This window comes from Osmerus eperlanus, chromosome 14 (assembly GCF_963692335.1).
Source record: "Osmerus eperlanus chromosome 14, fOsmEpe2.1, whole genome shotgun sequence".
NCBI classification, from domain to species: Eukaryota; Metazoa; Chordata; class Actinopteri; order Osmeriformes; family Osmeridae; genus Osmerus; species Osmerus eperlanus.
In genome coordinates this window covers 5,579,347-5,595,695 of record NC_085031.1, presented here as the reverse complement: position 1 = coordinate 5,595,695, position 16,349 = coordinate 5,579,347, and the positions used below count along the sequence as shown (strand labels likewise).

General features: G+C 46.8%; 2 protein-coding genes across 3 annotated transcripts in view; both read right to left on the bottom strand.

The window, feature by feature from the left end:
* Window positions 1–12,904, bottom strand: part of sardh (sarcosine dehydrogenase) — a 22,815-nt gene extending 9,911 nt beyond the window's left edge. The window contains exons 1-13 of one of the 2 annotated variants that reach the window (XM_062477542.1): window positions 12,771–12,904; window positions 11,992–12,050; window positions 10,732–10,925; window positions 9,743–9,920; window positions 9,219–9,397; window positions 6,910–7,089; window positions 6,266–6,389; window positions 5,661–5,761; window positions 4,970–5,074; window positions 4,196–4,325; window positions 3,543–3,629; window positions 1,926–2,016; window positions 1,680–1,821 (exon numbers count right to left, since the gene is read on the bottom strand). In XM_062477542.1, coding sequence (XP_062333526.1) covers window positions 1,680–1,821; window positions 1,926–2,016; window positions 3,543–3,629; window positions 4,196–4,325; window positions 4,970–5,074; window positions 5,661–5,761; window positions 6,266–6,389; window positions 6,910–7,089; window positions 9,219–9,397; window positions 9,743–9,920; window positions 10,732–10,872 — 1,458 coding nt within the window. In that variant the 5' untranslated portion in view covers window positions 10,873–10,925; window positions 11,992–12,050; window positions 12,771–12,904. Of the gene's footprint in view, window positions 1–1,679; window positions 1,822–1,925; window positions 2,017–3,542; window positions 3,630–4,195; window positions 4,326–4,969; window positions 5,075–5,660; window positions 5,762–6,265; window positions 6,390–6,909; window positions 7,090–9,218; window positions 9,398–9,742; window positions 9,921–10,731; window positions 10,926–11,991; window positions 12,181–12,770 lie in introns of those variants that run through there. The other variant, XM_062477541.1, reaches the window with a different exon arrangement.
* The window catches only part of sh2d3ca (SH2 domain containing 3Ca), a 106,365-nt gene that overhangs the window by 26,487 nt on the left and 63,529 nt on the right, over window positions 1–16,349 (bottom strand). The window lies entirely within an intron of this gene.

Here is a 16,349-nt window from a genome sequence, read left to right as displayed (position 1 = left end):
TTGTGGGGCTATGAACTCGACCACTGTTGTGGGGCCGTCTGGGATGATAACTCGGGCAACACACTGATGCGAAAGGGTGTGTTTCCACAGAGGTTTACATCATGTAAAACTAAGTCGAAGAGAGAGGACAGGAGATTTAATTATGTGTGCGTGAACAGAAACCGTTCTTATCTTTCCTATAGCACACAAACACACACACACACACACACACACATCAACCCCCCGTGTCCTCCTGGTCTGAGGCTGGCCTATCACGGCTAAGTGGCTGCTTTAAAGGCCATTGTAGCAGAAACAGCAGCAATGAATGAGGAGTTAGCGGCTAGCGTTATTACCGCTAACCACTCTCCATCTCTAATTTAGAAGCCCATTATCCTGCAGACTCATCCTAAGCTGCTCTCATTAGCCTTAAAAAGAGAAAGAGAGAAGGGAAGGGGGGGAGAGATAGAGAGAGATAGAGAGAGAGAGACAGAGAGAGAGAGAGACAGAGAGGAGAAGAGAAGAGAGGAGAAATAAAGCAAGAGAATCTGAAAGTAGGTGGGAGTACATTTGATTGAGAGAGGCAGAAAGAAAGAGAGAGAAAGGGAAGGGAGATTGAAGAGAGAAAGAGGACAGATTGTCCGTTAATAATATTTGACCAAAAAAATATTTTAAAACAGTAGCTTAGCAACAAGTCACACACAAACAAAGAAAACACACACACATCCAGATTTAAGCACACAAACCGCTGTTGATAACAAACACTGATGTCTGTAAAAACCTAATGACATCATAATACACACACACACTAAGGCAACATTGTTCCAATTTCCATTTGTTCGGTCATTTAATTCATCAGACTGAGCCAATCGGAGGGCAAGGTTAGGGCGGACTAAAGGATACCAGGAAGTGATGGGGTTCCATTCTCTCTATGGAGATTACTCTGCTTAATCTCCATCAGTAGAATTACAGCAGCGTAACTGTCAGCAGTGTCTGTGGCCGGTCTGCTAAACATGAACCATCAGTGTGCTAAGGTGTGTGTGTGGAAGGGGGGGGGGGGGGGGGGGAGAGAGAGAGAGAGAGAGAGAGAGAGAGAGAGAGAGAGAGAGAGAGAGAGAGAGAGAGAGAAAAAAAGAAAAATGGCAAAGGCTACATAGGATGAGAGAGAGGCAAGAGAATGGAAACAGGACAGGCAGGAGTGGGAAAGGGGGATGAAAGGACAAATGATGGAGAGATGAGGTGAAATGTAGATGAGGGAGAGATTGCGTCGGGGGGGGGTTCAACGCTAGAAGGAGAGAGGTGAAGGGGAGGACGAAGAAGCGTCAGGACAGAGGAACTGACGCGTGTGCACCAGACAGGCGTGGGAAGAGGGGGAGAGGGAAAGAGAGCGGAAAATAAACAGGTAAAGGAGAAGAGTCGAGACGGGTAGAAGAGGAGGAGAGACAGGGAGAGGAGGAGAGGAGAGGCGGGGAGGAGAGACAGGGAGAGGAGGAGAGGAGAGGCGGGGAGGAGAGGAGGAGAGACAGGGAGAGGAGGAGAGGAGAGGCGGGGAGGAGAGGAGGAGAGACCGGTGTGGAGGAAAAGACTGAGTCATGAATAGGCCATGGTGACTTCATCCACAGAACAACAAAGTGGAGCCCTCGGGAGCCATCCTGAAGGTTAAGAGCAGGCATCCGACTGTCTACACACACACACAGCCCCACCTGGTGAAAGGGGTCCCTCCTCATGTTGCGGCTGGCCAGGGGCTCGTCGAAGGGGAACACGACAGAGTAGTTCTTGGCGTATGACTCGTGACTCCTCTCTCTGATCCACTGGTTGTTCCCCGTCAGAGAGTTGTGGAACCGCCTGGACAAAGGCAGAGTGAGGTTCTGTGTGAGAGAGCCAGGGTTCCATGTGTTTGGATGTATATTCTGAGTGTTTGTGTGTGTGTGTATGTGTTAGGACTTTACCTGATATCATAACCATACATGTCCTTCTCAGGTCGTCCATGGATAATCCAGTGAGCCAGCTCTCTACCACAGCCTCCTCCCAACATCATCCCTGTTCACACACACACACACACACACACACACACACACACACACACACACACACACACACACACACACACACACACACACACACACACACACACACACACACACACACACACACACACACACACACACACACACACACACACACACACACACACACGGGGGGGGAAGCCTTTGTGACACTGAATTGCATCATAACCCTTACTTGTCATGTACAGAGTGACATTTACTCTCTCCCCAGGAGTCTACAGGCTGACAGCTGTCAATCATATGAGATCACTCAATGTCTGCCAGCACAGTACACCACGGAGAGGAATTGGAATGCTTACCATGTACTTAGTGTAGTACAAGGGTGAGTGAGACAAAAAGAGACCCGAGTCAGAGCGAGAGAGAGAGAGGGAGGAGAAGGGGAGGAGAGGGGCAGGATCGAGGGCGGGGGAGGAGAGGAGGAGGATGGATGGCTGCTTGTGGTGTTTCTGCTGTGCTGTGCCTGTCCGGGGAGGGGTGTCTGTCTGTCACAGGCCCTAGGCTGGGTCTGGGACGACGACAGCACTCTGTCTGTTCTAAAGGACATCCACATCGTTAGCAGACTGATGAGTTGGAGGGTGTGTGTGTTGGTGTGCGCGCGTGTGTGCGCTCCCAGGAACCAGGAACACAATTTGAGATAATGAATGAGGAGGATGTCCTGCTATCGCACAGCAAGAGTGTCCCGTTACACACACACACACACCTCTTCTGACTAGGATGTCCTCCATTAATCCCTCATTGACAGATCTGGGGATGTTCCAGGAACAAGGAGGGGGGGCGGGACAGGGAGACCCCCCCCCCCTCTGCCCAAGCCAGGTTCACTCACATCCAGACCAACATTCCTTCTCCTTTCCCGGCTAGGTTTTACATGCCCAACCCTAACCAGTCCGACACCTTGAATAAAGTGATTTGCAAATACACCATGTTGGGAAAACGTTGCTTGTTGTGCCGTGATGGAAGGACCAATAGGATCACAGGAGCCTAAGGAATGTTGATGAAGCAATCAGATTGGTGTGTTCCCTGCTCTCTCTCATGGCAGCCTGAGAATCACTAGAGGTGCTTCTGTAAATGTCAGAACAAGGGTGGGATGGAGAGAAAGAGATCATTAGAACAAGGGAAAAGGGAGGGGAAGAGAGGAGGGGCGAGGGAGAGGAAGAAGGGGAGATGAGAGACGGAGGGGTGGAGAGCAGGGAGGGAGGGGCTGGGGGATATCTGTGCTGACATTAACAAGTGTCATCTTCAACATTCACATGGGAGTCTGCCCGGAATGATGGGAGAGCTTCACTGTTCGATATCTCTTCATCCTGCCACCCTCCGGTTTAGGGTCGCCCCGAGCAAAAGCTCCAGTCATGGAAAGAGGTGATGAGAGATGAGGAAAGAGGAGCCTGGGAGAGGGGGAGAGGAGGGGAGAAAGAGAGGAGGAAGAGGAGCCAGGAGAGAGGTACGCACTTCGTCATGCTGACGAATATGAAATCCCCACACACACACATCGGGGTGCCTCACCTGCACTGTTGAAGCCACAACCCAGGAAGAAGCCCCTCACCTCGGGCGCCTCGCCCATCAGGGGCTTGTGGTCCGCTGTGAACGACTCTGGGGAGAACAGGAGAGGTTTGTGTATCAAATGCGAGTCTCCAGAGAAAGTCTAAGTGCTTGCAGCGTTCTAACCAAACTGACCATGGGGCTGTAGAGCTGAGATCATCCTAGTACAACAATGCTTATATAAGCTTGAATAACAACCGACACACACACAGAGTGAGGGCCCCTAGGGAGGTCAGTGTATCATTCTAGCTGGGGAAGTCTATCCATTATCTGTGATAGGAAAGGACACACACACACTAGCATGGTGGGGATCACAGGACGTGCTACAGAATACCGACATGCTCATCAATGTATTCATGAGGATTTCTCCTGTGATCTGGTCTGGGTCCACACACACACACCAGCTAAGGGAGAGATGGGATCCTGGGATCCTCTGAGCAGATCAGTATCTGTGAGACCACAGATATTAACCCTCTGACATCAACACATACAGAGTTCTGAATCCCAGTTTCAGTGCTGTTCTCTGTTTGTTTGTTTGTTTGTGTGTGTGTTTGTGTGTGTGTATAGCTGTATGTGTGCATGCGTGTACCCATGTGTGTTTGTGTGCGTATGTGTACCAGGTCCACAGACAGTAGATTTGATGCCAGTCTGCTCCAGGGCAGGAACTCTGTTGATGGCTCCCTCTATGTGCTGCATGAACACATCCCAGTCCAGGTCAAACAGGCTGAACGCAAAGTTATCAGACACCTGCAGAACACACACACAGACAGAACTGTAAGGACTGGTGAGAGAGAGAGAGAGAGATGAGAGAGAGCGAGAGATGGAGAGAGAGATGAGAGAGAGAGTTGATGTTGACCGTTCTGACAGTACAATGCTGAACCTGTGAGACAGCCTGTGACTATATCATGTAATAAACAACAGCAGGGGATGTGTGTGTGTGTGTGCCAGGTTCATAAATAAAGAGTGTGGAGGCAGTAAATACCGGAGGTAGGTAACAGAGATAAAAAAGACCTCCTCCACCCTCTCTCTCTCTGTCTATGGACTGACGTCTGGATGATAAAGGCAGTTCATGCCGACATGTGCGCACACACCAACAAGACTTGGTACAGTACAGGGTGGTCTGGGCTGGCAGAGGGGCAGCAGAAAACGAACGCTCGAACACTGCAACCACACGTCTGTGTCCTGTTGTTACTCTGCATTAGTGCTGTAGCTCATGGTGAGAGAGAGTATGAAGAGAGAGAGAGAGAGAGAGAGAGAGAGAGAGAGAGAGAGAGAGAGACAGAGAGACAGAGAGACAGAGAGACAGAGAGACAGAGAGAGAGAGAGAGAGAGAGAGAGAGAGAGAGAGAGAGAGAGAGAGAGAGAGAGAGAGAGAGAGACATTAACGTTACCTCATCCCAGAAGACGGGGTTCTGTTCGTAGCCTCCAACAGAGAGTGCGTCTCCTTGGAGACGAAGGTAGACAGATGCATCATGGTCCCTTACATTAGGCATGTTCTTGAGAGTAAAAATGGCGAGACAGAAACAGAGGAAGACAGAGAGAGAGAACACAATGTGATAAACCGTCTCTGTGAGAACAGGGTGAAACACGTCAACAGGTGTCTTCATAACAAATCAATACATGGATTTTCAGCACACACACGTGCACACACACAATATGGGAACACACAGACATTCACAGACACCAACCGGACTGAGCTGGGTACAGGGTGGCCCAGGCTAGCAGAGAGAAACACACACTGCCAGTGAATCGTTTGACCTGACAGGTTACATAATCTGCGGGGGCATCACATTGCTGCTGTTATTTCTAGCCATCTACTGTGTGTATGTGTGTGTAATCAGGCCAGGCCTAACTTTGCAGCAGAGAGCACAGATTCAGAGAAGATGCAGCTCTGGACCCCCAGGCCACACACACACACACACACACACAAAGCCTGGTGATTTTTGTGGGAGGAGGGCCACACAGGGTTATCTACTACAGGTGAGAGCAGGACAGACACAGATACTGGGGTGCACTTGATTACAGTCGCCCAAACACAGCGAAGCAGTACTAACAGAGCACACAGAGTCAAATCAAACTCACCTGAATGCCCTCAATCCTCTCTGTGACTACATAGGCGTGGTGCATGGCGATGAGGGGAACCCGAACTCCCGCCATGTCACCCAGCTTGGTGGCCCACACACCTGCAGACACACACGCGCACAAACATTATTCTTTATCTTTAGTTTGTTTTCTAGTCTCAAAATTGAGTCGAACATTCATTTAAATAAATTCCCTGTGGGCCACGCACAACCACAAATAAATTCAGTTATTGCTTTTATATCAACCAACACAAACACCAAAACACAAGTTGCTCGCCAGGTTTCTTCCTCAGGCAAAATGGCTCTCTCTTTCTGTCATTGAGTGCCCTCTTCTGGTGGGAACTGAAACTGCATGCTAGCGGGTGATCGCACGTTCTGTGACTAAGCTTCTTGTGTGAGTGAGTATGACTGGCATGGGAGTGTGCTGTGTGTTAGCACACGTGTCCCATGTGTTTTGAAGAGCAACAGGGGTGTTCTGATTAACATTCAGCCTAACCAACCATTCCTAATCCACTGATAATTCATTCAGAATGGAACTCTTCCGTTCTCTATGCCGCGATGCTTTAACTGGCTGAGGGACCCTGCACACACGGTCATGTGACCCACCTGCACAGTTGACGACGCAGGACGTCTCTATGGTTCCGTGGGCGGTCTCTACAGCCTTTACCCTCTTCACACCAAGGTCATCTGTCCTCACCTGGATACCTGTTACCGGGCAGTTCTCTATCACCTGAGGAGGGGGAGAGACACACAGCGGCAGCCTATCAGGGAGCAGCCACGGTATAGTGGAATCGTGCAAAATGGATGTTACCATGGCATTACCATGGTGATTAGATTCTGAATCTCAAGATCTTAGGCATTCCTGCCTAATTCCACCAAGGGCAGCTGCCACAACACATGACTCTCTACAGTTACAACACAGTACTGGTACACCAACCCTGAAAAACAGTGGACTGGACTGGTATGTTCATGTGTGTGTGTGTCTGTGTGTGTGTATGTGCATAACTCTGTGTTCATGCATGTGTGTGTGTATGTTTGTGTGTGTGTGTGTGTATCTGCGTGTGTGTGTGTATCTGCATGTGTGTGTGTGTATCTGCATGTGTGTGTGTGTTTATGCATGTGTGTGTGTGTTTATGCATGTGTGTGTGTGTGTGTGTATATGCATGTGTGTGTGTGTTTATGCATGTGTGTGTGTGTGTGTGTATATGCATGTGTGTGTGTGTTTATGCATGTGTGTGTGTGTATGTCACCGTTGCCCCCCTGGCAGAAGCTGCCCTGGTGAGGGTGGTGCAGGTGCCTGCTGGGTCCATGGTGCCATCCTTGGGCACATACAGCGTTCCGTACAGGTCATCCACGTTCATCAGCGGGTACAGATCCTTGGTCTCAGCCGGTGACAGCACATGGGACTCGATCCCATACACCTTCCCTAGCTGCAGGAGAGGGGACAGAACACTGAAACATTCATCTGTCTATAAAAGCCCAACTACAGAAAAATCTTCTCTCCAGGCTAACTCTAGTGTCTAGGATCCCTCTAGGTCTGGGGACATGTCACTTAACTCCGTGTCTGGTCTAGCCTCTCTGTTAACGCATGCATACAGGTCCAGCCTTCGCTTTCCAATCTAGGTTCTATAACTTGCCTGTGTCTAGAACCTAGCTACATAGATCAGGGCCCAATCTTATCTGAATTCGGCCCCGTAATCCAGCTCAGGCCCTGGCCAAGGCCTGAGCTGGAACAACAACTCCCCTGGAGAGCGCTGCAGTGAGACTCTCTGTAGTCTCTTCCCTTCCCCCTCCCACAGACACCTGAGGATTGCGTCTCTGTCTTGGGTCATGACCAAGGATGTCTCCATGGCAATAATATCTGCGGACTGAGAATCTGACTGATTGTGGCCTAGGCGAAGGCGAACAACCCCCAGGCATACTCATACACTAACTTTCACCTACTACAGATATGCCATCACCCCCCCCCACCCCCATCCAATGCCTTTGCCTGCTTGTTCCCCCAGGGTGGCTGGCGGGTCTGTGACCAGCGCCTACTATGGCTGCAGGTCCAGATGCTGCTTGTTACCCCATCCCCCCTCCCGCAAGTCATGTGTTTCTGTAATGTTGTACAACCTATGTGCTTATGTGCTGAGGTGTTTTTTGCCTGTTCCCACACAGTACTCCTCTGGGAGCATAGTCTGGGGGTTGCCCTTTCTCTTCCCTCCCCTCTCCTCATGTTATGCCGAAACTTTCTAGTTGGCGCCGATTATGGCTTCCTCGGTAGGCACTAGTGGTGGGGGGAAAAATCGATTCTGTTCAGTATCGCGATATTTTGCGCACGCAATTATATCGATACAGTAGCGCAAAGTATTGCAATATTTAATTATATAATTATGTGTTTTACTTTCGGGTTTTCTCCATTGGTTTTCTCGGAGTTTACTCTGATAATATTACATTTGCATATTACATCCACAAGGTGGCGCTTGTTGTGGTGCTTTGTTGACGTGCATTCAACAGCAATTCAATTGAAAATGGCTTCATCATCTCAACCAGTTGTTTACGACGCTCCGTCTTCTTTTAAATCGAAAGTGTGGGTACATTTCGGTTTTTATAAAACATGTACATGTCTTATAAAAAGACATGTACATGTCTACAAACTAGGGCGATGCATGAGAGTCATACCGGGGCCAATGTGGCTGAGGTGCTGAAAACGTCAACCGAAGAGTGGGGCATCGCTAAGAAACATATTGTTTTGGTTACGGACAATGCGTCCAACATGGTTGTGGCTGCTCAGGTGGGGGGCTACCTTCACGTGAAATGTTTTGCCCATACCCTCAACCTCGCCTCACAGCGCGCACTTAAAGTGCCTGCTGTCGCTAGGTTACTAGGAAGAGTCCGGCGCATAACCACTTTTTTCCACCACAGTACAATCGCCAACATTCCAAAATGAATGTAACATTTTGGTTCATGACCATGCAGCCAACTGGACTGGACAGTACACATTGTTTATTTTCTCAATTTGATTGAAGCTCTAAGTTACTTATTTATATGATTATTCTCAGGTTTATGTTACTTTATTATGTCTGCTTTATGTTACTCTATTGCATTTCAATAGTTTTAAGTTATGTGCTGGGAGCTCAGCGTTCTCCTTTTCAGAAAATAATTACAAAGGTCCTGTTTTCTGAATGTTCAGGACAAAGTTTTTGCACTACTCTCCTAAGTTCTTGCACTGTTGTTCACAGAATTAAATGTGACATTTGAAGTGAGTTGAGCAGTCTGATTTTCCTTATTTTTTGTAATGTCTTTAAATAATATGGAGGACATGAATCGCAATATATCGCAGAATCGAATCGCAATACTTGCTGTATCGCAATATGTTAAGAATCGCAATAATATTGAATCGTGGCACCAAATATCGCAATACTATCGAATCGTCAAATTTTTGCCAATTCCCACCCCTAGTAGGCACCTTCCTGCCAAAGTAAATTCCTTGTCTGTGCAAACTTTTATGGCGAATAAAACAGATTCTGATTCCGAAATCCACAGGCCGGGCCTCAGCCTCGTGGCCGGGGCGTACCGACATGAGGCGCTTGTACTCGTCCAGCCTCTGCTTGTTGGAGGCGATGAATAGGCCTCCGTTCTGGATCCAGCCTGTGTGGAGGCCCGTCTCCTCCTCCAGGTCCCTGCTGATCACGTTCCTGGTGTGGGCCAGCAACTCCACCTCCACGTCGCTGGGCCGGAGCTGCCACAGCAGGCCTGGGGGGCGGGGGGGGGGATAAAGGATGGGGGGCAGGGGATTAAAAGAAATGACAAGTGAGCAAACAAGAACAAAAGTGAGGGGAATCAGGTTGAAAAACATATTTTCATCAAATCCATTCAACTGGCTTTTAGTGCACACCATCATAGCCTAACCTGAACAGATGTTGCACTCCTAAAGAGAAACAAACACTTTTCTAACCACTAAGGGCCGGCACTAAGTCCCTACATGCCCACAATCAACACAAACATTCTACGTGAAAGAGGAGTGGTTCGAAGAATAAACCAAGCACACCTTATAATAGGCCTTTGAATGCAGGGATTTTGTGACCCGGGGTGCCATACCTGCGGTGTGCCAGGTGGTGCCAGCAGTCAGACGGTCCCTCTCCAGCAGCACCACGTTGGTCATGCCCATCTTTGCGAGGTGGTACAGGGTCTGGCACCCCAGGCTGCCCCCTCCAATCACCACAGCCTCCGCTGCTCGGGGGAGGGGTTTGGTGGGCCCGCTGGTGACGCCCTCCTCCTGGAGAGGAGAGACAGTTCTCTCACCTGTGTTCTCTACCTGTATGACTGTGTTCTCTCCCCTGTATGACTGTGTTCTCTCCCCTGTATGACTGTGTTCTCTCCCCTGTATTACTGTGTTCTCTCCCCTGTACGACAGTGTTCTCTCCCCTGTATGTCTGTTTTCTCTCGCCTGAACGACTGCTCTCTCTCCTGTATGACTGTTCTCTCCCCTGTATGACTGTGTTCTCTCTCCTGTATGACTGTGTTCTCTCCCCTGTATGACTGTGTTCTCTCCCCTGTATGACTGTGTTCTCTCTCCTGTATGACTGTGTTCTCTCCCCTGTATGACTGTGTTCTCTCCCCTGTACGACAGTGTTCTCTCCCCAGTATGACTGTGTTTTCTCCATGAACGACTGTGCTCTCTCTCCTGTATGACTGTTCTCTCCCCTGTATGACTGTGTTCTCTCTCCTGTATGACTGTGTTCTCTCCCCTGTATGACCGTGTTCTCTACCTGTATGACTGTGTTCTCTACCTGTATGACTGTGTTCTGTCCCGTGTATGACTGTTCTCTCCTCTGTATGACTGTGTTATCTACCTGTGTGGCTGTGTTCTCTCCCTTGTATGACTGTTCTCTCCTCTGTATGACTGTGTTATCTACCTGTATGGCTGTGTTCTCTCCCTTGTGTGACTGTTCTCTCCTTCTGTATGACTGTGTTCTCTCCCCTGTATGACTGTGTTCTCTTCCGTGTATGACTGTTCTCTCCTCTGTATGACTATGTTCTCTCCTTCTGTATGACTGTGTTCTCTTCTGTATTACTGTGTTCTCTACCTGTTTTAATGTGATCTCGTAGGGAACATTCTTCTCTTTGGTGGGTTCCGAGCTGTAGCAGTGGGTGGAGGCACGGGTCAGGGGAGAGACGGGGGCCCAGCCCCCCGCCAACCTCCGCATGGCTACCCCCAGGAAGGCCATGGCCCCTGCACACTGGACAGGAAGACCCCTTGTCTGAAGGTCAGTTTAATTGTCTGAAATAACAAGTTACAACAGGGTTTGTTTTATGGTTGCAAACTTTCCTATATACAGTTACAAACATCTGTGTTGTGTTCTGTGTGGTTGTCTGTTTTCCCTCCTCCTGCAATTCTACCAGAACTATCCTGGTGTTCCGTTGCTATTGGTCATGCAGAACGATGAGAATGCGGGACACTCCCAGCAGACTTGGGTCTGCTAACACAACCATATATATTTGTGTAAACTTAATATAAAGAATATATTGTGCTTATTAAAGTTATGCATTGTGCTTATTAAAGTTATGAACTTAGAAGTGTGCCCAGGCTTAAACATTGGGTCTCACACTGAGTGTGGGAAGCAGGCTGTTCTTTGTGTCTCTATCTCTTCATTTTCAGAAACAACCTTGAAACCGGGTGGAGACGGCACCCGAGCAGGTGGGACGCGTAGGCAAGAACAACTCCCTGATGCACGAGAGAACAAGCTCAACCCTTTTTTGATACTTGTGTTTCAATTGCACTGTATAAATATATGCTGGGGAGGGACAGATAGCCAGTTGGACTTCGTGAACCAGCCCAAACTCTGTTGCGGGTAGGGAAACTTAGACAACTCCAGAGCTCTGTACTTGTTGATTTCCAACTGCTGCATTAAAGCTGATATTATCGGACCTCTGCGACTCCAGACCACTATTTCTAGAACACAGATTTGTGTCATTGGATACCATCATTACATATTGGAATAGACACAAAGACTTTAAATCCTTCAAATACAATTCAATTAAATCATACAATATTTTAACAAAATATCGCTAAATACAGAAACAGGATGAAACGTTGAACAAGAAGAGCACACTTATTCTTTGTTGGAAGAAAAATTGTGTACTATTTGTCATTTGTCAATTCTCCTGATATTACTGTTCTCTAGGAGAATTGCGACACAGTTCATCTAAAAACAAATATAGGCCTACTTTTCATGTAATTTATTTTGTTTTGAAGACAGGTTGAACGTGACTTGGTGTGTCATGCACAATCTGCAAGCTAGTGTATGTTCTCGATATGAAGTCCACGGTGCCACGCGGTCACTTACCAGAATCCAGAACGCTCGGAAGTGTAGTCTGTCTGAAAGACGTAACGATTAACCAGCAGCTAAAAGTAAGAAGAACCACAAGTTTGCGGACGTTTGAAATACAAAAAAAATGGCCGAATGAAGCGAGTGAACTGGAGCTATAACTGCAGAAACAGGCAGCAGCTGTCAGACCGGTCAAGTTGTTATCGCTCTAGAAGGTAGTGATGGGTCGTTCGCGAACGATCCGGCTCTAAGAGCCGGCTCTTGAAGGTGAACGTCGGGAGCTGGCTCGCATATCTGAAGAGCCGACTCTATTTTTAATAGATTAATACAGCCTATAAAAACTAAATTATTATGAAATAATGAATTTTAATTGTATTTAAAATAATTGACTAATTCAAAGAACAACAAAAAAATACTTGTAGGCTTAAAGGCGCACACAATCATCCTCACATTCTGTTCCTGTCAATCCTGCATGAGGGAGGGCCGAGCCAACTCACACAGTCAGAGAGTAGTCAAAACTCGGAGGAGAGCCATGACAAATCAATGCATTTTTAAAGATATGTGGTTACGGTCGAGTATGATTTCATTAAAATTTTCAATTAAATTGAAATTGTTTTCACATCCATCATAGTCAAATTCATAGTTAAAACATGTATTTTTTAAAGAGCCGTTCGGGAGCCAAAAGAGCCGGCTCTTTTTGGTGAGCTGAGCCATAGGAGCCGGCTCACGAAAAAGAGCCGGAATGCCCATCACTACTAGAAGGATGCTGTTGAGTAACCAGCAATGTATGCATTTACCGTTGCCCCCTTCCACTACCCAAATGAGTGAAGTCTCGACGAAACGCTACACACAGTCGTCACCTGTCGCTCATCTTTGCACGTCTACTTCAGTAGTTATTCGTTTGGATATTCTTTATCAAATCAAATCAAATTTATTTGTATAGCCCTTTTTACACGCAAGCATGTCACAGAGGGCTTCACATATGCCCATAGAACTGCCCCTCAACAACCTAAACCCTCAAGGGAGACAAGGAAAAACTCCCAAAAAACTCTCAACAGGAGAAAAAAAAATGGAAGAAACCTTGGGAGGAGCAATTCAGAGAGGGATCCCCTCCTCCAGAGACGGTTGGTGGGAGAGAGGAGCAGAACACAGGCTAAACATAGTCATACAGTGTCGATGGGTTTTTAAAACACCAAAATCCATTATTCAACTTTATAGATGTAGGACAGGACCGGGAGACTCGCGACCAGGTCCAGCGTTGGCTGACCGACGACCAGGCAGGTGCTGACAACTCAAACCCCCCACACCACAAGGGATGTGTGTGGGGGGGAACAGAGAGAGGAGAGCAGGGATTAGAGAATGCCAGGAGCAGCTAACAGTTACAGTCATAATAGAATGAGATCCCCACCGGTCAAGTGTGGACTGGTGCAGCAATTTAACAGAGCAAAAAAGGGGAATTTGATGCAACCCCACACACCAAGACAGCGACAGCCCCCCTCATTTGGAACATGAAATCTGTTCCAGGGGAAGAGAACTCTAAAATAAGTTATACTTAAAGAATAAGGATGGAAACAACCCGTCCCCCGTTGCCTCCAACTAGTAACATACTTACCTTTAACAGTCGTAGAATTGACTAAACAATAACGTTTTTAACCTAATTTTAAACGTTGAAACAGTATCAGACTCCCTAATTGAGACGGGTAGTTTATTCCAGAGAAGAGGCGCTCTATATGAGAACGCCCTACCTCCAGCTGTTTTTTTCTTAATTTTGGGAACCACCAGATAGCCGGCATCTTGAGATCTAAGTGTCCTTGCGGGGCAATAGGGTGCAAGGAGACCGGAGAGGTACAGTGGTGCCAATCCATGCAGAGATTTGTAGGTTAGTAGTAGAACTTTGAAGTCAGCTCTGGCTTGGATAGGGAGCCAGTGTAGAGAGACAAGAGTAGATGTTATGTGATCAAACTTTCTTGTTCTGGTCAATAGTCTAGCAGCAGCATTTTGCACCCGCTGTAAATTTTTTAGGTGGGTAATTGGGAGGCCAGAGAACAAGACATTGCAATAGTCCAATCAGGACGTAACAAATGCATGTATTAGTTTTTCGGCATCATCCTTTGAGAGAAATTTTCGTATTTTGGCAATATTACGTAGATGGAAAAATGCAGTTCTAGTAATTTGCTTAATATGGTACTCAAACGAAAGGTCTGGGTCCATTGTGACTCCTAAATTTTTTACTAGCTGGCTTTGAGAGACTTTGACGCCGTCTAGGTCTAAGGTCAGATTGGAAAAATTATTTCTATATTTTTTAGGACCGAAAATTTTAACCTCGGTTTTATCCGAATTTAGAAGAAGGAAATTTGCATTCATCCAAGCTCTCAACCTAGAAACACATTTTTCCATAGCATGTGGAAATTCTCCAGACTTTATAGACATATATAGCTGAGTATCATCTGCATAACAGTGAAAATTTACCCCAGAGCTTCTAATTAGGTTTCCTAAAGGCAGCATATAGAGAGAAAATAACAGAGGGCCTAGAACTGAACCCTGTGGTACTCCGTATTTTACAGTGGAGCTCCTGGATGAGCAGCCATCATAGTGGACATATTGTGATCTATCGGATAGATACTATCTAAACCACTGAAGTGATGTACCAGAAATCCCAACATAGTTCTCCATACGTTCCAAGAGAATCTCATGATCCACTGTGTCAAAAGCTGCACTTAGGTCTAGAAGAACCAGGACAGAGAAAGAACCCACGTCAGAGGCTAACAGTAGATCATTGACTACCTTGGCTAATGCAGTTTCAGTGCTGTGGTGGAGACGAAATCCAGACTGGAGAGGTTCATAAAGCTGATTTGAGGAGAGGTGCTCAGTGAGCTGTTGTGCCACAGCCTTCTCTAAAATTTTGGAGATAAATGGCAAATTTGAAATTGGCCTGTAGTTGCTAAGACAACCTGGATCCAGGTTTGTTTTTTTAAGAAGGGGCTTAATAATAGCTTGTTTGAAATCGTTGGGGACTTGGCCAATTACAATAGATTCATTAATAATACTAAGCATGGGTGGTCCAATAATAGGGAGAAGTTCCCTACAGAGTTTGGCAGGGAGAGGATCGAGAAGGCAGCTAGTGGGTTTCGAGGAGTCTATCAGCTCGATGAACGCTTCCATAGAAATAGGGTTAAAGTGAGTGAGAGCCTCAACATGCAGCATGCTTGGTATAGGGGAAAGTTCAGTGTTGATGGCCACTCCTCCAGGACTAGTCTGTAGTTTGTCCCTTATTGAATAAATGTTTTGGTCAAAGAAATCTAAGAAATCATTGGGAGAGAAATCTGAACTAACACAGAGTGTACTTTTCTTAGTGAGATTTGCAACAGTGTCAAATAGGAACTTAGTGTTGTGTTTGTTCTTACTAATCAACCTAGAGAAATAATCTGATCTGGACCTAATGAGGACTTGCTTGTACTCCATTAGGCTGTCCTTCCAGGCCAGGCGGAAAACCTCCAATTTAGTGGTACGCCACTTATGTTCTAGTTTTCTAGTGAACCTCTTAAGAGTGCGGGTTTCCTCTGAATACCATGGAGCCAGTTTCTTGTCCTTTCTTTTCCTTGGTTTGAGAGGGGCAACAGAGTCTAGGGATAGCTGAAGAACCAAATTCAGATCCCTCGTTTTAGTATTTAATGATTTATTTGGGACGTCAAAGGACTTCTAGTGCAGCGGGTAGAATATTAGCCAGTTCCAGAGCTGTGTTTGGGGTTATGCAGCGGCTAGTAGAAATATTCTTAGTGCCTCCAAGGCTCTGGCAGAGGTCCATTTTGAAGGTGACCAGACAATGGTCTGATAATATAGGATTGTGGGGGTGGACAATGACGTCACTAATCTTGATTCCCCGCGTGAGAACTAAATCTAATGTATGCGAGTGAAGATGGGTAGGTTTGGAAACCACCTGAGTGAGACCTGTGGAATACATTAGAGCAGTAAAGGCCTTACTTAAAGGATCTTTTGGGTCATCCACATGAATGTTAAAATCACCCATAATCAAGACGTTATCAGTATATGTCACAAGATCAGCACTAAAATCTGCAAATTCCTCCAGGAAGAGGGAATACGGGCCGGGGGGCCGGTATAGAGTAACTATACAAAATGAGGGAGGGGGGCCAGGAGTAGTAGCATTATTCCTTTTTAAAATAGTTGGTGGTTTCATGCAAATTATTTCAAATGATTTAAAGGTATTTACAGATTTTAGGCTGAGGTTGAAGCTAGCTTTATATATCATAGCAACACCACCACCTTTCTTTGATACACAAGGGATGTGTGAGTACGCAAAATCCGGAGGCGATGCTTCATTCAGGGGGGAATATTCATCAAGTTTTAACCAGGTTTCG